This window comes from Siphateles boraxobius, unplaced genomic scaffold (genome assembly GCF_051911475.1).
Source record: "Siphateles boraxobius isolate OS27281-9 unplaced genomic scaffold, OSU_SipBor_1 7, whole genome shotgun sequence".
In the NCBI taxonomy this organism is placed as follows: domain Eukaryota; kingdom Metazoa; phylum Chordata; class Actinopteri; order Cypriniformes; family Leuciscidae; genus Siphateles; species Siphateles boraxobius.
In genome coordinates, this window is record NW_027509197.1 from 494266 (window position 1) to 515853 (window position 21588).

The window sequence follows — 21588 nt, forward strand, 5'->3', positions numbered from 1 at the left end:
GTAGGTGTCAGGCGCCACCTTCCGGAAGAAGGGAGTAATGTCACGTTCAGTTGTTTTTTTATTTTGTTTTTATGGACTTTTAGTTTGTTTCTTATTGTTTCCTTTATTTCCTTCCATGTTTAATTGGTTGTCATAGTTACTTATTGTGTTTTTGATTTCATCCACCTGCTCCTCATTAAGATCATTAGTTCCCGTGTATGTAGTATAGTCTCAGTTTCAGATGTTTTTTTTTTTGTCTGATGCTGAATGTGCCTTAGCACACTGTTTTATTGATTCTTTGTTTTGGATTACTTGCTTTTGTGTTGTAAATAAAGTTTTGCTGCTAATAGATCCGCTACGCTCACCTCATCTTCGTCCATAGCCTGAATATTACAATCATAATCAGACAAAAAACTTTTTTAATGTTTCTGAAATGTGTCTTGTGCTCACCAGGACTGCATTTATTTAATCAAAAATAAAAAACTTTTTTTTAGTAAAAACTAAAATATTATGAAATATTATTAAAATTAACTGTTTTCTATTGTAATTTGTTGTAAAATTTAATTTATTCCAATGATCAAAGCTGAATGTTCAGCGTCATTACTTCATCAGTCTTCAGTGTCACATTATCCTTCAGAAATACTTCTAATATGCTGATTTGATAATCAAGAAATATTTATTATAAAGTTACAAAATATCTTGTAGTCCAACAACCCCAAAACAATGATTTTTTTTATGTACTGTAATTTATTTATTTATTTTAATAATGATTAAGACACATGTAATCGTGTATGGATGTTTACTTGATGGTTACACCACATGACCTTTTTGGAACAATTGAAAAAATGAAAATGGCAAAATCACCATATGAAATCAATATGAATGCAAAGAGTACATTTCTAAGAACTTGGCAAATATTTTTTAAACTACATTTTTAAAATATTTTTTTCTTTTTCTTGTATACTGTTTTCTTATGTCATTGACCCTTGTCTGAAATAATAGTCCATAGTCCACAGTCAGAAATCACTATTAAAACAATATAGACCATTTTGGTGTTAATAACTTAGCAGAAGCTTTTATTCAAAGTGACTTACAAATGAGGAGAATAGAAACAGTTAAACCAACAATATAGTAGCAGTATATAGAAGTAAAAAAAAAAGTCATAGCCAGTTTGTATCTCACAATTCTGAGAAGAAAATCAGAGTTGTAATTGTAAATTTTAAATCCTGCAATTATGACTTTTTTCTCAGAATTTTGATATAAACATAAAAAAGGTATTATAGGTTTAAATGTTTTCTATGTAAAATGTTATGATTAAATATTATATCATTCTGTGACTTTGGGGCTGATACATTATGTCCTTTGTGAACTGCATATGTGAATATTCTGTAATATTTAGATCTATTGTTTACATCAAATTCATGCTTTAGTAGTCGGGTAATCTTCGCATCAGTCGTTATATCAGTCCAGACTGTTAGTTTAATGACTTGCAACCATAAACTTCTGCGTTTAGCTTCAAAGGGTATCTTCCTCCACTCGTTACTACTGTTTTTCTGTCACCATAGTGTGCACGCAGTGACGTAATCTGACAGTCATTAAACAGACAGAAGCTGAAACTAAATTTAATTTAAAGCTAAACATTTTAAATATAAGGTTAGTCTAAGCTTAAAATTAGATGTCCGTTTTTTTCTACTAAAAAGCACATGTGCACTTAAAGGTCAGACACACCTGTGCAAACAACAAGCTACGTATGTGAGCATGTGCCAGTGTGTGTCTGCGGGTGTTTAACAGGGACTAAAAATCCATTTGCTATGCAAACAGTTCTAGATCAAAACCTAAAAAACACTGTAAACGAGACCAACACGTTTAACCCAAAGGTTTCCTCGGAACAACACAGTTTGAATTCAGATTCTCTCCTAACCCAAAATATATGTTCTAAGAATGTTTTGCTAAAGTTCCCATTAAATCATTCTCTGAACATTCAAAAAATCTTTAACATTGTGGTTAGATTACTGTACAAATTACTCTCTCTAGAAAGTATTGGATTACTTTTCACTAATTACTTTCTAAATCCCATATCAACCTCTATCATTTAAATAACACAAGAACAGACACAAAACATCTATAACCGCTGTTCCCTGAGAACAGGGAACGAGACACTGCGTCGAAATGACGCTTTGGGGAATGCCTCAGGCGTGACATGTGTCTTATATCACAATCAAATCAAGGCAATCAGATTGACCGGCGACAGCCCATGAATCATTAGCATGCGACCTGGAAGTATAAAAGGGGCCTTGCAAACATGATAATCACCTTATTGTCTGAAGGGACTGTTAGGCAGGCAGGCCCCGAGGCATGGTGAAAAGACGCAGTGTCTCGTTCCCTGTTCTCAGGGAACATAGGTTACAGCCTGCTAGCGGCGCGTACCATAACATCCACCAGGTCAGCATACACGGGGCAGAGTGGCTGAGAGGGTTCAGGATCTACTTGATTATCACCCTAATCATCCATCTCCTGCTCGTCCTGAAGAGCACTCGCTGCAGGAACAGTAGGAGAATAGTCTTCGTCATCCACCTGCAACTCACCCTCGTCAGCCGCCGAATTGTCGAGGAGTTTTACACCCCTCAAGGTGATCGGCGAGATCCTTCTGGGAACCCCATGATGCAAGTCGCCACTCTGCCTTAGCACGAGCGGGACCTGAACCACGAGGTCCAGATGCTGAGCCCTCCTCACTCGAGAAGAGGGCCAGATGAGAGCAGAGCGTTCTCAAATAAAAACGCTCACAGTTTGCACAGGCCCGTTCGAGAACCGCCTTTGCATGCTCTTTACTCAGGCAGAAAACGCACAGTTCATGTGTCACCCAGCGTAAAATATCTTGGGCATGGGTCAGCACACTTCTGAAAATAATTAGCCTTCCCTGTGCGTTTCATTTTTAAATTTCTCTTACCGTAATCCTTCAGCGTTTACAAACAGAACAGTCCCTGAAGACGAAAAGATGATTATCATGTTTGCAAGGCCTTTTTATTAGGGGTGTGCCAAAAAATCGATTCACAGAAGAATCTAGATTCTCATTTGCAACAATTCAGAATCGATCTGAAATGTCCAAGAATCGATTTAATAAATAAATAAAATCAGCTGGCTGTTCGCCTTCATTTTTGTAACTAGCATATACGGACATCGAAAATCGATTTTGAATCGAATCGTGGCCTCAAGAATCGGAATCGAATTGAATCGTGAGATGGTCAAAGATTCCCACCCCTACTTTTTATACTTCCAGGTCGCACGCTAATGATTCATGGGTTGTCGCCGGTCAATCTGATTGCCGTGATTTGAGTGTGATTTTAGACATCTGTCACGCCTGAGGCGTTCCCCATAGCGTAATTTCGATGCAGTGCGAGTTCCCTTTCGAAAGGGAACTGCACTTTTGATTCTTTCAAAAAACAATCTACGTACAATTGCATAAATTATTCTTGAACTGACCAAAATGTGTAAAGGGAGAAGGTTACAATAATTTTTTACATTAGACATTGAATTTTTATGTTAAATCCACTATTGTTTAATATTCATTTTCATTTATTCAAATACAAGGCAAACAAAATATTGTTAAGTTATACAGTGCAAAACAAACATACAGTATTAAACTATGACGATCGACATCTGCCTGAAAGGGAGTGGGAAGAAGACAACTTATTTAATCCCACCCCAGTTCCCCATTTAGTAATTAATAAATTGAGCTTCATTGTTACTTTGCTCACGGATTGTTTACAAATGTTGTATCATGGTGGTGTTACCACAAGTAAAAAGTATTTATTATAACAACAGTACCAACAATTTAAGAATAGTAAACAATGCCAACAATGGTAATGAACAATATACCAACGATGTTAATGGACAATATACCAACAATGATTAGGAAACATTGAGCACATGTTAACACTATAAGACAGAGTACAACAGCAATGTAAATTAAAGATCCTCATCTCTGTACTTTAACCAGACCCGATGTTTATATAACAGTTAAAATTGATGAATAGTTTGACATTTCTTTTGTTGCAAGTCCAGTTTGTTCCAGAGTTTCACTCCGCATACAGACACAGAATAATGTTTACGAGTGGTTTGGGCTTAATGAAAAATATCCAAAACCTCTCAAGTTATGAGCTCGAACTGGAATTTGAAAAAAACGTTGTAAGTTAATCGGTAATAAATTGTTAAATGCTTTATATAGAACTATTGATGTATTGTATTTTACAAGATCATAAAATTTTAACAACTTTGACTGCGTAAACAAATTATGAGTATGTTCTAGAAAACCAGCCTTATGAATGATCCTCACAGCTCTTTTCTGTAATATGATCAGAGGATTAATTGTAATTATTTCCCCACACTTCAACACAAAACATAAGGTATGGTAGTGCCAGGGTGCAGTATAAATTACGGAGTGCATTCTCATCAAGGTATAGTTTTGCTTTATTTAAAATTGAGAGGCTTTTGGAGATTTTTGATTTTATGAGTCTGACATGGGGTTTCCATGACAATTTACTGTCAATTTTTACTCCCAAAAATGTATTCTCACTCACAATTTCAATTTGGGTACCATCAATACTTATTCTCTGTTTAGACATTTTGTTGCGATTACCGAACATCATTATCTTAGTTTTATTTATATTCAAGGATAATTTATTTGTATCCATCCACTTTTTTATTATATTTAGTTCCCTGTTTACCGTATTTACGAGCTCATTATAATCGTCACTACTGTAGAATATATTTGTTTCGTCTGCAAATAGTATAAGTTTCAGTACTTTGGATAAATTAAAAATCTAATTTATATACACTTTAAACAGTTTTGGCCCCAATACTGACCCCTGGGGGACACCACATACAATACCAAGAGTATCTGATAAATACTGACCAATTTTTACAAACTGTAACCTCCCTGTTAAATAACTTTTTAACCAATCTCCAGCCAGCCCCTAATTCCATATCATTCCATCTTATTTAATAGGATTGAGTGATTAATGCATCAAAGGCTTTTTTTAGATCAATAAAAATACCAACTGCATACTTTTTTTGCTCCAGTGCATTAGTAATTTCTTCAATAGCTTCAGTTATTGCCCTTGAGGTAGTTCTTTTAGACCTAAAAGCATACTGACCATCATTAATTACTTGATGTTTCTCGAGAAACTTTTCAAGTCGAGAATTGAAGAGTTTCTCTAATATTTTTGAAAACTGAGGCAAAAGAGAGATTGGTCTGTAATTAGTAAAAGCGTATTTGTTATCCTTTTTGTAGAGTGGAATTACTTTAGCGATTTTCATTTTACTTGGAAAGCAACCAGTCTGGAATGACAAGTTACAAATACAAGTTAAGGGTTTTACAATATTCAATATAACTTTTTTAATCAATATCATGCTGATATCATGACAGTCAGTGGAGAACTTATTTTTACATTTCCACACAATGTTAGTCACTTCCTGCTCATTTGTAGCTGAGAGGAAAAATGACGAATAATTCCGTTCAATAGTTGATTTTTCAGCTCCATTTTCTGGAATATCGGCGGCCAACTTAGGGCCAACATTTACAAAAAATGTTTTGAACTTATTTACTACATTACTCATATTATAATCTTCACCATTTTCATCAATAAAGTGATCAGGATATATCAACTTTGAGGATCCTTGTTTGATTAGGCTATTCAAAACATCCCAAGTTCCTTTTATATTATTTTTATGTTCATATAGTTTTTTTTGATAATATAACCGTTTGCTTGTTCTTATAATATCAGTTAATTTATTTTTGTACTTCTTATATCTTTGTTCCTCTTCTTTTGTTTTTACTTTAATCAACAATTTATAGAGATTGTTTTTCTTTTTACAGGCATTAATTATTCCTTTCGTAATCCAGGGGCTTTTTTTATGTTTTTCCTTTATAAAATATTCTTCCACAGGGCAATGTTTATTATGCAGGGAAGTAAAAATATCCAAAATATTACAATAAGCACTGTCCATATTTGGTTCTCTGTAAACTGAAGTCCAATCCTGGAGCGCTAAACTATTGTTTTGGGCACGGAGCATGTCCTCACTGATTTTTCGGTTAGAGATTTATGCCATAGCATTTTTCATTTCTTAAGATTACAGTCATACAAAGTAAAAACCGATAAGTGGTCAGTGATACCACATATAAATAGGCCACTGATGATTTGATTTCCCATAATGTTAGTAAAAATGTTGTCAATGATTGTGGCACTATGTGACGTTATTCTGCTCGGTTTTGTTATAGTTGGGTACAGAGACAAGCTATACATTGTGTCAGTGAAGTCATCAACGTTTTTTAGTTTGGTTGGATTTAACAAATCAATGTTAAAATCACCACAGATAAATATGTTTTTTTGGTTCACAGTAGAAAACAGTTTACCCATCCATTCATTAAAAGTTTCTACTGAATACTTGAACCAGGTGCCCGGTTTAAACAACTCATGAAAATATTTGTCTTTTTATCATTATGAATTTCCACTGTTATGCATTCAAATAAGCCCTCCACAACTATGGTCATATCAGTTGAAACATTAAATTGAACAGATTTATGAAGGTACAAAGCAACCCCCCCTCCTATTTTGTTTATTCTGTTTGTATATCTTAATTCATAGCCATCAAGACAAAAATCAATACCTTTATCATCGTTAAACCAGGTTTCAGTAATTGCAATAATGCTAAATGGATGAGCGAAGTGTTCCAAATAATCTTTGATAGCCCTCAAAGTTAGTGTACATGCTTCGGCTGTTACAATGTATTATTGACAGGTTATCTTCTGATTTTACACTATTTTCATATTGTTCTTGGGTAAAATAATTGCCGTTTTTAACAATCGAAGAACTATCTCAGTCTCAGTCTCTGTTGTAGTGTGTTCTTGATACTCACACGTTTCCAGTTCCATTTGTTGATGTTGTAGGATGTTCAGGTGCTGCATAAATGTCAATACTTACCAAGATCTTCTGTCCTCTTCACCACCAAAACTTTTGCTTCCTCCGGTGTCCATTTAGTTTGATGAAGATCTTACAGTTAGCTACCCAGGTTTGTTGAATCTTGCCTCGTTTTCTAAGTTGTCGTGGAATCCTTGCGATGTCAGCATTTTTCTTTGTCAAGTGTTCATTTATGAAAACATTTGTGCCTTTCAATTTGCGTCCTTGCTTCAGAAGTGCTATTTTCTTTTTTCGATTGGTAAACCTCATAATGACCGCTGGTGGTCTCTCGTTCTTCGTGGGCAGTGGGTGACACGCCTCGATGTGCTCCAGGTCCATCTCTATCCCCCTGTTCTGGAGGCAGGAAGCAACCTGTTGTTCCACCGACTGTGTCTCCTGGTCGCTGAGCTCCCCGCTGTCCATGGCAACCGCACGTGCATAGGAGCACGGCCAGATCTTAATGCCAGTGATGACCACATCATTCATGCGGGAGTATTGTTTCAGCTCGTCCACTCTCCGCTCGAGATCCACAATACGCTACGGTCTTTTTCCGCGTTCTGGAGGCGTAGTTGTTTCACCACCTCCAGTAGCCCTCTACCGCAGCCACATCGCCGCACAGGGAGTGGATAGAGAGCTTTATCTCCTCGAACTCCTCCGGTATCGGGCCTTTCCTCGATGGGGGCATTCTGGTGATTTATACGCCAAGCATCCAGTATCCAGAGGTAATACACACTCGGTGTCTCAGCTCTATTTGCACGTGGCCGCCATCTTAGTTTTCTCTCATTTGGGATTTACTTTCAGTCATGGAACCGAAAGCCTAGATGAAATCTATACAGTATTTAATGCAATTACATCAGTAGCAACTGTAATTAAATGACTGGATCAAAGAGTATTATTTAACAAAATAAATTACTGTAGTCAAAAATTTTGTGTGAAATGGTCATGCTGGGTCATTTTCTTAAAAATCACTTTGAAACAAAAGCAGAATGATGATATAATATTACCGTACTTTACTGCTATTGTTTTACTGTGAATACAGTAATGATGCACAGACATCAATATTCCACATACAAAACACAACAATAGTGACACTCACTCAACAAATAATAAAAACACATACAACATAAACCGACATTATAAAATAAACCAATATCACAAACTGCTAAAAAGTGAGCCAAGAATAAGTTCAGCAGCACAGATAAAGCCAACACATATCAAATAACTCCACAGCATAATCTATTCATGCTGCACTGCATGCTGGGTGCCTTCATTGAATATATGCACTGCAGAACTACAGTATGATGCTGTTTGTTTTACAGTATTTTTTGTGGCGGGTTTTCTTTTGCAATACTGTAAACTCACAGTAAAACCAAGCTATTATACAGTACAATTGTAAAAACTTGACAGAAATTGCCAGTAAAGTATACTGTTGATTTTATAAGAAATTTCAGAAAGAGCCGTTACAGTAGGAGAAGTCCTGCTGTGAAAGTAATGCATATCAACCTGAAATATACTGTAATTTTACACAAAAATGTTGGTAGCTCTTTATTTTACAGTCCTGTTCCCCATGTACAAACTATGTACTTAAATAGTAATTGCAATAACTGGGTAATAACTAGGGCTGTAGTCAACCAAAGAAATCCTTAGTCGACCAAAGTCTTGTCCTGCGCAACGTTTAGTCGACTAAAAAAAAAAAAGACGTGATGTTTTGATTGAACATTTTTTTAACAATGGTCATAGAGCATTTATAAAACAACAACGAAAAAAGATCAAAAATACATAAAACTATAATAATAAAACAAATTATAGTCTATTGTAACAGTCACAATCGCGCACCTGACCACACCACACGCTACAAAAAAAATATAACTGCTATCTGCCACAATGAAAAATCCTAACAAAAGCTCTCGTTTATACAGGCTGTATATTCTTCTTTACTTTCAAAGCTATGGGTTAACTTTTGTCCAGCCAATCAAGGAGTTTTAAAACAAACCCACAAAAAAAAAACCAAAGAGCCTAAAAAACAATCCTAATAATAATAGACTGTATTGTAGGACTGCATATAGGTTTAATTTCGTTGTGTTACATTATTTAGGCTATTTTCAAATGCGTCAAGTGTACAAATAAAAACAAAAACATAAAGAAAACACAATCTATTGAGTCAGCATGATAAAGCCGTTAAAGGGACTGCTCACATCTTTTGCGCGCTCAAGTTCGATTTCAAATGTAGGCGCGCGGTGTGCGCGCTCATGATGGAAACAACGCGGTCGCGGTGCGACGCGCTCTTTTTTTCCAAGTGCGTCCACGCCGCATCGAGATAAAAACATATAGTGTATAAAAACATAAACCCGAAAACAAGTAGAGTTCTAACTGAATGAATACAGCTAAACTACCTATATACCTTACTGAGCACGAAGCAGCAGCGCAGCCAGCCACAGGTGCGAACCGAGTGTTCTATGTGTGTGCGCTAAACTGTGGCGCTGTTACAAAATAGCCTAAATTAAAGCATTTAAAGTTGGGGATAAACCAAAGGCAAATATATTTAGAGTACAGTAATATATAACTGCTTATAAAGGAATAAATATCAAGGAGTAAATCATTGAAAATTTCTTTCTATTGTTAAAAAAAAAATGCAACTGGTCGACCAATAAGAATGTCAGTCGACCAAGACGGCATCGACCGATTAGTCGACTAAACGACTAAAGTTGACAGCCCTAATAATAACTAGGTACTAACCCTAAACCTAAACTTAACCCATGTAGTTACCTTATTGTGGCGAGCAGGACGAGGCCGAGGGCCGTGAAAAAAAGGCCGGTGGCGTGATTGATAATGAGCGACACCGGCGCGATGCACCAGTCTCGTATCTCACACGGAGGAGCGGAAGGAGGAGCGACGACGGTGAAGGACGAGAGAGGCCAGGCCTGGATTTATGTCGTGTTTTGTTATATGTGACAGCAGTCGGCCGTGAGGGGCTGCTGTCTTTACTTTCATTTTGTATTTGTTCATTTTACATTTACATTTACATTTACATTTATTCATTTAGCTGACGCTTTTATCCAAAGCGAATTACAATTGCTATATATTTCAGAGGTCGCACGCCTCTGGAGCAACTAGGGATTAAGTGTCTTGCTCAGGGTGTCTCACAGTGGATTCGAAACCGGATTATCAGTGGATTATCCACTGCGCCATTCCCCGCCCCTATGGTGGTGGTTATTTTACGTTTATTAAAGTCTTTGAATGTTCGCCGGTTCCCGCCTCCTTCTTCCCATAACATCTAACCTTGCTACACTTATATTACCCAGTACTTTCTTAGGTAAGTACACTGTTAGTACACATAAGTGAACGTACTGTAAAATAAAGAGCAACCAAAATGATTAACAGTGTAGCCAAAGTTCTGTTTCCTGTTAGCTGGGTATTAAGTACTTTTGCTCAAACTAAAGGGTTAATGATTTGAACAACGTCCTAACTTCAGGTGTTCATTAAACTTGGGCATTTATGGACTTCCTCGCCTTATTCTCAATCTTTTACTCAAGATTTGCATTTTAAAACATTCTCACTTAAACCAGTGTAAACTCTCAAACTGTACTTTTAGCCTCAATAGTTAAATTTATGCCGTTCATATAATTCAAACCAATCGATCTGTTGTCGTCTGAGTCAGAGGGGAAACCACTGCAGTGAAAATCAAATACAGCTCCACTCAACACATCTGGACATTGCTGTTATGCATCCATCTCTCCATCAAAACAATGTCAGGTAAAAGGAGTTAAAGACAGGAATGGAGAGTTGAGTGCTGACATATATACTAATTTCAGCGGGCATGTGTCCATCTGCTTTAGATGTGTAAATATTGATCTATAGCAAGATGGAGCCATTCATTACAGGAAGAGCCGGTCGGAGCCCATTAGAGTGTGTCATAAACACATTACACCCAAATCTCTGCTCCGTGTTTGATAACGAGACTATAATGTTTGTTAACTGCTTTATAATGTTGGATATATACTAGATGTCCTGGTTCTAGGCTATCATGGGCAGAGTCCATAGACTCACAAAAACTCACTAAAGTTCAGCACATCTGAACTTCCGTTGGCCATATTTGATGTGCTTTATGTATGTGTGTTTATCTGTTTATATGTCAAGAAAAGCCTAAATTGAATCTGTTCATCTTATAAAGCAATCGTATCTCTTCAGAGGGCTTGGATTAAACCGCTCAATTCATTTGGATTACTTTTACAATGTTTTTTGTACTTTTTGAAGATTGAAAATATTGTTTGCTAGGATGGATACAGACTAGGAAAGAATATTAAAAAACATCTTTATTTTTGTTTAGAAGATGAACAGACGTCTTATGGTTTTGGAACAAGAAGGTGAGCAAATTATGACAGAATTTAAATTTTTGGGTTAATATTGTTTTTATGTCCTTGTCATACAGAATGTGGACCATGAGCTCGCATTACTATTTCAACTTATTTCTTAAATAACTGTTTAAATAACAAAAACAACGACTTTATTCAGCATTGTATTCTCTTCCGGGTCTGTTGTCAATCCGCGTTCATGAGTCCGCTGACGTAAGACGAGCTGACGTGTAATCTGGTGCGCCCGAGCTTCGTTTACAGTCTGAGGGAGATGCACGCTGTAAACAAAACAATCTTTGCAAACATGTCTAAGGATTTCGACACAGGGGAAGACTTGCATTTTTTAACCAGACATATTTATTTGAACCCGAATACACGGACGCACCAGATACACGTCAGCAGCATCACTGGTCTCGTGTTCACGCGGATTGACAACAGAACCGGAAAAGAATACAATGCTGAATAAAGTCATCGTTTTTGTTATTTTTGGAACAAAATGTATTTCCGATGCTTCAAAAAATTCTAACTAACCCACTGAGGTCAGATGGACTACTTTGATGATGTCTGTATTGCCTTTCTTGGACAAGGACAGTATACCGTACATAGATTTTCAATGGAGGGACAGAAAGGTCTCGGACTGAATCTAAAATATCTTAAACTGTGTTCCGAAGATGAACGGAGGTCTTTCGGGCTTGGAACGACATGAGGGTGAGTCATTAATGACATAATTTTCATTTTTGGGTGAACTAACCCTTTAACTAAAAAAAATTGTTGTAAAGTGTTACCCATGATCCTGACAAATATGCATAAATAGTTACTTTGCAATAAATGTAAAATATGTGGTTTCTATTATAGCCTACACACGCAACATCTATAAATCTATAGTTTTATATTTCTGTCATCTTTAATTTGATTGTCATTTGCAATGCTTCATAGTTTTTTCCCCTCATTAATACTGGTAAGTAGTCTTGATCAAGCCATCAAATCACATTCACTCTATTGTCTACTGTATCAAGAGCACCCTGGACATTCTGCTAAAGCTCTCCTTTTGTGTTCCCCTGAAGAAAGAAATGCATAGCCTACAGCAGGGTTAGGCATGACATGAGGGTGAAGTTTCGTCTCTGTTACTAAAGCCCTTCCTTCACACACCCAGCAGAAAGCGTCTGCAGTAACACAAGCACTGCAGCACTGGTGACCTCTTCCAGGAGACAAACAAACAACCTATTACAAACTACACTCACAGACGTGCTTGCAATGAATCCATCTGACATCTAAAATCAGTCGCGCTGAGAATGAAATGCTGCACATCAATTACACTGACAATCGCATTTGACTATGACATGAAACTTATATTCCAATATGGTTTAACAAATAACATGAGCTTGTAATGTGTTTTCTATGAGGCATTGATGTGTAAAAGATTGCTGAGGTCGATCAGAAGAACACCATGAAGTTTGTGTCGGGTAAACGATGAGCTACCTCTTATCCAGACAGATGATCCACTCAGCGGAAGAGGACGGGTGGCTGGAGGAGTGTGTCGCGACCATCTTCGGTGAAATCATGGAGTAAAACTACAGTTCGCATCGCCCGCACCTGATCATGAGCAGCATGTGAGTTTACTGAGAGAGATCGAGTTTGAGTTTGAGTCTGAGCGATGCTGCTGCCGCCCACACAGCTGACACACGGAAACACACCGGGGCTAGTTGTCACACAGGGAAGTTGCCACAAGAGTATACGTATGCTAAAGTGGTTTTGTATGTTTAACCGCCTTGTGCAATTTTTTTATCTAAAATTCCAGCATCATTTGCTATAGGCTACATAAACAAGTAAATACACTCAAAAGAGTGAACGACATCAAACGGGTTGAGTAGCCTATAGTCGGAAAAAATTGACATCCTCATTTACTCGCCCTCATGTTGTTCCAGACCCATGACTTTCGTTTATCTTCGAACAAATTAAGAGATTTTATTGTCGGGGCAAAACCTACAGTATAGCTTATGATTGAGAAATAAACAAGACAAAAGCCTGTATCATAATTACTTTTTTATCATGTTTTTTTGCAACAACAAAAAATATGTAGTCCTTTGGACATTCAAGTAAAGTTGATTCTGTCCAGCAGCTATCAGTCAAGTCCATAAAAGTTAGGCCTATACATTGACTTTATTAAAGTCATTAAAGATCTCAAAACACATGCACCATGACCTGAAGGTGGACGTTTTTACAATTAAATTGAAAGACCTTTTACTTGCAGTCTAAAAACTATCAATCAGACTGCATGAAGGTATAAAGTAGATTATGTGAACAGGTATACAAGTAGGCTAATGAGAGTTATGTAATCGGATTACTTTTTCAACTAGTAAATCAACGCATCACCTTTAAATTTACAACACATTGTCTGAGTTACTTTTACAAATAAGTAACACAACTTTGTTTCCCATACTGACTGACAGCTCTCTGTATACTCAGTGAAATCAGGAGAAGAGATGTTGTGTGAACTGTGTGTGAACATGATGATTACTGTAGATCTAGACTAAATGAGAGCATTTACTCATCTCACTGGCACAAAAACACATTCAGTATTCCTCAAAATGAATAAAAACAGTGAAATTCAAACTCTGAATATTACACAAACCTGTAATAATTAAATATGTTAAACTACACAAAAATACTTTTTATATGTAGTTTTTAATAGGTCTGTTGTCTACTAATGTGTGAATTAGCATTTTCTTCAGCCTGAGGCTTTCATTTCAGTTTTGGTGTGTAAGGCCTTTACCTTTGACAAAAATATAACTTTTTTTGTTGTTAAAAAGAAATAAGCAAGCCCAGCCCACATGAGAAAAAATATCACAAAAGTAACATATAACATTACTTCCGTAAAAAGTAACTAACACAATTAGTTACTTTTTTCAGGGAGTATGAGGGACCAAGCAGTCAAGGGCACAGAATGCAGGATTTCCAAACAAAGAAAATTATTTATTAAATGCCAATCAAAGTCACAAATTAAATGACTGAACTAAAAACTGAACGAAATAAATCAGGCAAACCAAACTAAACAAAAAACATGAGCTCCCAAATGACACACATGGGGACTAGTCCATTACACATAGGCTACACAGGGAATAACAAACATCACTTAACCCAATTAAAGGTGCAGTGTGTAAACATTTTGAGTATCTATTAACAGAAATGCAATATGACATCCATAATGTGTTCAGTGGTGTATAAAGAACTTACTTAATAAACCATAATGTTTTTATTACCTTAGAGTGAGACATTTATATCTACATAGGCGCGGGAATCCCCTTCTATGAAGGTCGCCATATTGTGACGTCATGTTTCTACCGTAGCCGACAGCGAACAAACAGCGTTACAGAGCGTGTTTCGTCACTACCTTGAAAGAGAAGCCGCAGAAGGCTAGAAGAAGCTAGCCATAAACACCGTGACTTTTCCCTTGTCAGTGGTGTAAAATATGTAGTTGGATTGTTTCATGTAACTTAATTCTTCTCCCTCGCTGTGTTATGGCTTTGCTATGTGGGGATAAATGTGCTGGTTACGTTCGTGAGACAGCTGATTAGTACTCTTGTCATTGACCGTAAAACAGTTACAGGAATCACCAACCCGTCGATCTTGGAAGCATTTTAAGTCGAGTCGCCTATTGTGTGTAGTAAGTGGTGTCTGGATGCGGAGGCGCGCGCGCTGTTACAATCATGTCATTTTTGTCGCACGCACCTTTGGGCTCATGCGGACGCGTCCAGTATAAACAAGGCTTAACGCTTTAACCAGCTAAGCCACAGTAACAGCTCATATTAGCCAGCTAAACTTTTACTCCCCTGTTAGAAAAAATATATAGTTGCATAGTTTCATGTGGTTCTTCTCCCTCGCTATATTATGGGTTTGCTATGTGGGGAGAATGTGCTGGTTACGTTCGTGAGACAATCAGCTGATTACTATTATTATATTATGTATTAAGACCCTTGATCCTCACCTGACTATGGCTTTGTAATCTTTATCCATGATTTGGTTTATAATGGACTGTGGTACAGAAACTTGGTTTACTCTGCCTATTCTCTGCTGTCTCAGACGACGATGTTTGTCCCGTTTTAGCCACCGTAGCTTCTTCGAAAGGGAGGGGTGAGCAGTGGGCTGAGCCCTTAGTGTAAACTCGCAACCGAACCGCTAGATGTCGCCAAAAGTTACACACTGCACCTTTAAAATAAAGTAATTAATTTTAGAAATATGAAGAAATGGAATATACAAAGTAATATACCCAAAGAATTAGTCAACAAAATATACATAGAATTGTAATAAACAAACAAACATACAATTAATCCTGCACCCCCCAGCTGGAACTGGCTCAATAGAATAAAATGGCGGCAACTGACGCCAGCCGGTCCTTTATTGGAACGGACCTCCACCGGAGCATGTAAGCAACTTAAACTCAAAAGAAATAAACGTTAACAATATACCAATAATAACTAGGAAGTGAGCACCCAAACTAGTAATTTATGGCAGAAAACAATTTATAAATAAAAAAGTGAAAATGAACCAAATCTGTGTCTGTCATTAATTAAATATGTATTTAGTGTGATATGTAACCAAGGTAACTGCAACAAATGTTTAATCATGAAATACTAAAAATAACGTGTATACAACCCAGAAAGAACGATGCATATGCATGTGTGTTCTCAGTTACTGTCTTTTTGTGTGGCCACGTCATACATCACAGAGTATAACGCAATATTGTAGCACATTTCTTTTAAAAGTAACTTTCCCCTATGGCAGGGCTATTCAATTACAAATTCAGTTGGGCCAGATTTTCAAACCAAAAAGGTTAGCTGGGCCAGTCATTTCAGCGGCGAAGCAGCTTGTAATGACACATTTTAAAACCAACACAAATTCATTTATTGAAAAACATGTAAGGTTTATTCATTGTTTCTCTTTTAACTTTGGTCAGTTTGCACAGCAAATGGTGCATAAAAAACAATAAAAGAGTTAAAGCAACAGTATGTCGTTTTTCAATCATAATATATTTCCAAGACATGAGTGATGGTACATCGACTTACAATAGGTTGAATGACACATCTGCCATAGCCTGACAGTATCTGTATCGCTTTTACTGGCACTACGTAACTTCGGGGTTCGGGTAGTAACCCGAGCACAAAAAGAACTACAGAATTCGACAGCTTTACGGCATACCTCACTTCCTCCACCACCCCCCACTTCCTCAAATTCTGACGTGAGAGCCCAACTAGCGTTTGTTTGCCGTCTGTATGTTGTTGTCATGGCCAAAGTAGCAACTAAAACTATGAAAGCAAAGGTTTTGTCGGAGGAGACTTGAAAAAGAAAAAGGGAGAGTGACAAAATAAAAGGCCGGACGAGGATCAATATTGGTCTAGCGTTTGCTGGCTGCCGTGGGCTAAAGGGAGGGGTGCCCGACCGATGCTGACCTGGCCGTCATGCTGGTGGACTAGTAAATATATTGCTTGCATACTATCTCTATTTTTTCAAATTTGTTGTCTGCCTGGCCATGTTACCAAATCTATCTGGTCCTCCATTTATCTTCATGATAGACATGTTTGTTTATTTATTTTTCTGGTGAAAGTGTCTTGCCTCAGGCTATAATGCAAATCGATTTTTCAAATTTGCAGATTCATCTATGGTAGCTTGATATTATAATATTGACGATATATGGCTATTATCTACCACACAAACATTGAACTGAATTAGCATATCCATTCTGTAAAACAGTAGCCAATAGGCTACTATAATGATGCTGGCTTGTAAAATTGAGCTACGCGATCTTTTGGCGTTTGAAAAAAAATAAAATCCTTGAAATTATATTCATATGACATGCTAAAATAAATGCCAATGTACCTGGGATGAAGACATTTCACACGCAATGCTGGCAGTCTGCCCAAGATGTGAGAACACACGAGAACTCAAGACGGTATCGGCTTGTCAACAAATGCACGTGTATCCCCAATGGGGTAATCCATCAGCCGGAAACTGAAGCCTCGCCGGGGCCGCCATTGTAGCAGAACTTCAACTGCTGTTAGCATTCCATTGACTCCCATACATTTTGGTGTCACTTTGACAGCGAATAACTTTACATCTGAGGCATCCAAAGACTTCATTTGTCCATTATTTATTTCTAAAGAAACACGACAATGTATAAAAGGCTCCATTACTTTGTATCTTACGTTATGGCCCCGTAGAAGCCATTTTTGTAAAAATAGGCTAACGATTGCGTCATAACCACGCGACTTTCTGTCGCACAGTAGAGAAATTACCGTATAGACAGGAGGAGAAGCTCACAGGCAATCTTTTACTGTCTATGAAGCAATCGTAGGGACACAGAGGCATAAAGTCAAGGGAGAAGCCTATAGATAGAGAGTCCATAAAAGCAACAGGACAAAATATTTCAACAACGTTTCTGAGGAATTACATGATTCAGATTTGTCTTGGCACAGCTACTAGTGTTATGACAGTGGAAGGTGAACACAGGCGCAGACAGGTTTGAAATAAAGATGCCAATTGAACCTTTAAACGCGGGACAAAATGCCCGATTTCCCAACACGTTGAACTGAGCAATGCCATTGTACCATTTTAATAGGCTACTTTTAAACACATATAGCTCAGTAATGTCAGTTTTATGTATTTTCTGAGAGGGGGCGGGATTTTTGTTGGGAAAGTCTTTTTTTGCCAGTATCTGGGAAACACAAAGGGATACTGCGGTAGCGGTGGCTGTGAATGACCGCACCATGTTAGCCTACTGCTCCGGTTGTAAGATGCAATCCAACTCTGCACTTTTGCAGCCCTCTCTTGAGATCCCTCAGGAAAATTGGTGCGAGAAGTCTGGTGTTTCTCAACGTGGTGCCTCCGCACATTGTAATCTTTAGGTACTGCAACACACTCATTTACAATTTAAACACATCGGTTTGGCGTTTGGATGTGGCGGTAAAATAAACAAGTATTTGTCAGTCCAGGGAGGGTTAAACTGACGGTTTTCATTGACAATTTTACGTTTCAGTGTTGAGAAAGACATATTTATAGCAAAGGCCTCATTATGCTTCTGCGTCAACTCCACGGCGTAGCTACGCCTTCACTCCTACGGCGTCATGGCCGTTTTATGGTTCTGCGTCAGACCAATCACAGCCCTTGCGGTCTGCGTCGCCTCGACGCGTAGTTACAATCTTTTGGAGGTGCACGTCGAGCTACGGTGGAGGGATCGGAGAGGGGTTCGCGGCAACGCAGAGGGGTCTGCGGGGGTACGCCGTCGATTCGACGCAGAAGCATAAAACAGGCTTAAGGCTACTACCGGCACGCTCTGCATTGTTTGCGTGTTGCTAGGCTACGTGATCTGTACTACTGTATGAATTTACGAAGTAATGTGCGGTTTTGGCGGGACCACGGGCTGGGCCACTCGGAGGTTGCATGTGCCCCGCTGGCCGCCAATTGAATAGCCCGGCACTATGGTATAATTTATGACCCAATAAGACCTTTTACAAACAGATCAAAGGTCAGCAGCAAAGACATTGAATAATAAAGTGAGATTAAATACATAAAGTTTTTTTTTTGTAATATATTTAACATAGTTATAATTTATATATAGTTAGTTATAATATATTTATAGTTTATAATATAGTCAACAAACTTAATAATTTTTATGTATTATTGTTAAACTACTATATACTATAACTTTTTAGGTGATTGTAATTGTTTGTTAATTATATATTTTTTAATTTAAGAGAAGTCAAAACACAGTACGTGCACTTTATTTTACAGTACGAACACTTACATGTGGGCCTACTTACAGTGTACTTACCTAAGAAAGTACTGGTAATATAAGGGAACTACATGGGTTAAGGTTTGGTTTAGTGGTACTGTAGGTTCAGAGTTAGTACCTAGTCATTACCCAGTTATTGCAATTACTATAATAAGAATGTACATGGGGAACAGGACTGTAAAATAAAGTGCTACAAAAAAACAAAAAAAACATTTAAAGTCACAGTGCATTGGCAGTGTTTATTCAACATACATTTCACATTTATGAAGAGGAATGAGAGAAGTTCTTCATGACTAAGATGGAAACAGTGTTGAGAGTGAGTGTTGGTGTGCAGTTTAAAGCCAGTGGTACGTGGGTGTAACTCTAGGAAAATGGGTGTTTCTCTGTTTTCTGCAGTCTCAGACACAAGCACAATAATGGACTGTAGCTCTGTTTCATTATAAAGATGTCCAGTCAGCAACTGAGAGGAAACAGCCCTGCAGGGAGAGGCAGACACAGGGTACAGTGACACTCTGAGTTACCAACAAAACATTTCAATAAATACATCAGTGCATTAATATACGACCAGTTAGCCTCATTTCCACTTATAAATATACTTGTAAGTGTTTTAATTTTCCTTGTGGACAGAAACAGTGATTAACAGAAAAGATGAGCTTTGAACATCAACGCTCCACATTCCTCTGACTGTATCCTTGGTAACAGATGGACAAAAGAAGACATTGATTTAACAAGATCAAATATTGTGCGCAACTGTGTGGTTTGTGACTTCTCAGTTATCTACAAAACCGCAGGCTGTGTAAAGAGATTAATTTAATGTTGATTGTTATCTTTGATTTATGATATATTGATGTAACTGTTATTAATGTTTAGGTTGTAATGCAATTACTTAAATTTAAAGCACTCAGTGTCACGTGGTCAGTCAACACTGAATGTGACGTCATTATGTCATCAGTCCACCAGGTGGCAACACCTCCATTTAACTTTGAGTGCCAGAAATGTGAAAAAAAAGTTTTTAGACCTACATTGTACAGAGCTTTTCATTTGTTTAGCCTACGCTCCAATTATAGGCTTTAAAAGATAGTTTCAGTTTTCACCTACAAGTCTGTGTTTACTGCTAGAACTAAACCTATGGTTTACAGGTAGGCCTACTGTATTTTTCTTTTCTTTGTTTACTGCAGGCTATTTCAGAGACACACTTACAATGCTTTTAGAATGAACCTGCCATTTTAAATGTATAATGGTTGGAAGCAAACACCTCAAATATATATTTTTATCCAAAATCCCAAAATATCTTCAAAATTAAAATTCAATTAAACACATTTATATTATATAGTTTGTAATAGTTGTTGGGTAAACAAGTGAATGCAATACAATCACACTAGTGTACATTCAGAAAAGAGTCAATAATATAATTTTGGTAGATTTAAATAATAATAATAAATAAAAAATATAGCCACAAAGGGCATTCCCATATATATATATGGGAATGCCCCTCATATACATATATATATATATATATATTTGCAGATTATATATTAATGTAATAAAAGGCCACTTATTACATGACTATATTTCTTACTCTTAAGTACACTTCAAAGTTGCATTTTGTAATAACGTTAAAATTAATAATATTAATATCTTTAAAATGTATCTTCATATACTATTTGTTGTGTTTTAATTAAGTACTTATTTTGATGTGTTGACAAACATACTAAAGCACATATAACTACACAATTGATTTGTACATTTAAAATATAACTTTACATTTAAAATGGAATAACACACTACAAATTATAATCAATTATACTACAGGGCTGTTGAATGCTTGATTCTGATTGGTTTAGAACGTTCTAAGGTGTGCAATTATTTTCAGGGAAACGCACGACTAACGTAGTTCCAGGCAGGTCTTGACCGCATTACAGTTCCATATCACTTCGCTTAGTTAACTGTAATAACGGAAAATAGGATACAATTCATAACAAGAAAAAACATTATGATTGATCATGCCCAAACGCGTGTTCAGCGCGTTCAGTCTGTGTTTAAAATCTGCTGCAGTGGATGGAAACAGAATGTTTCAGCCAGGCGTTAAGTATGTCCAGCATTAGTCTGCTATCAGTGGCTCAGACCTCCGTTACTAACTCTAAAATTACGTTTTGGAATTAGAAACGGAGGCGTGGGATTAGATGCGCAATAAATTAGTCCTACATAGGCTACAAGCAGGGCCGGATTAACCATTAGGGCAACTGGGCACTTGCCCAGGGGCCCACAACATCTAAGGGGCCCTGGGCACCAGGGGCGGAGTGGCAATCGGGAGAGTTGGGAGTTTCCCCGGTGGGCCGGTATTGTGTTTCGAGGCCGCGGGACCGCGGTCTGATAAAATGTATTCATTGCAAGTTCGCCATGCGCAATTGTGGCGCAAGCGAGGGGAAGAAAACAAATATTTTAGATAACGGAGCGTATATTTGCACTAAGTGCCTGTCTTTTTAGCAAAAAGACGCCCTTCACGGAATAACTA

General features: G+C 37.4%; 1 protein-coding gene across 1 annotated transcript in view; it reads right to left on the reverse strand.

Annotated features, from left to right (window-relative positions):
- Positions 1 to 12907, reverse strand: part of rapgef4a (Rap guanine nucleotide exchange factor 4a) — a 103776-nt gene extending 90869 nt beyond the window's left edge. The window contains exon 1 of the mRNA XM_077217043.1: positions 12767 to 12907. Coding sequence (XP_077073158.1) covers positions 12767 to 12849 — 83 coding nt within the window. The 5' untranslated portion in view covers positions 12850 to 12907. The remainder of the gene's footprint in view (positions 1 to 12766) is intronic.
- Positions 12908 to 21588: the final 8681 nt, after the last annotated feature.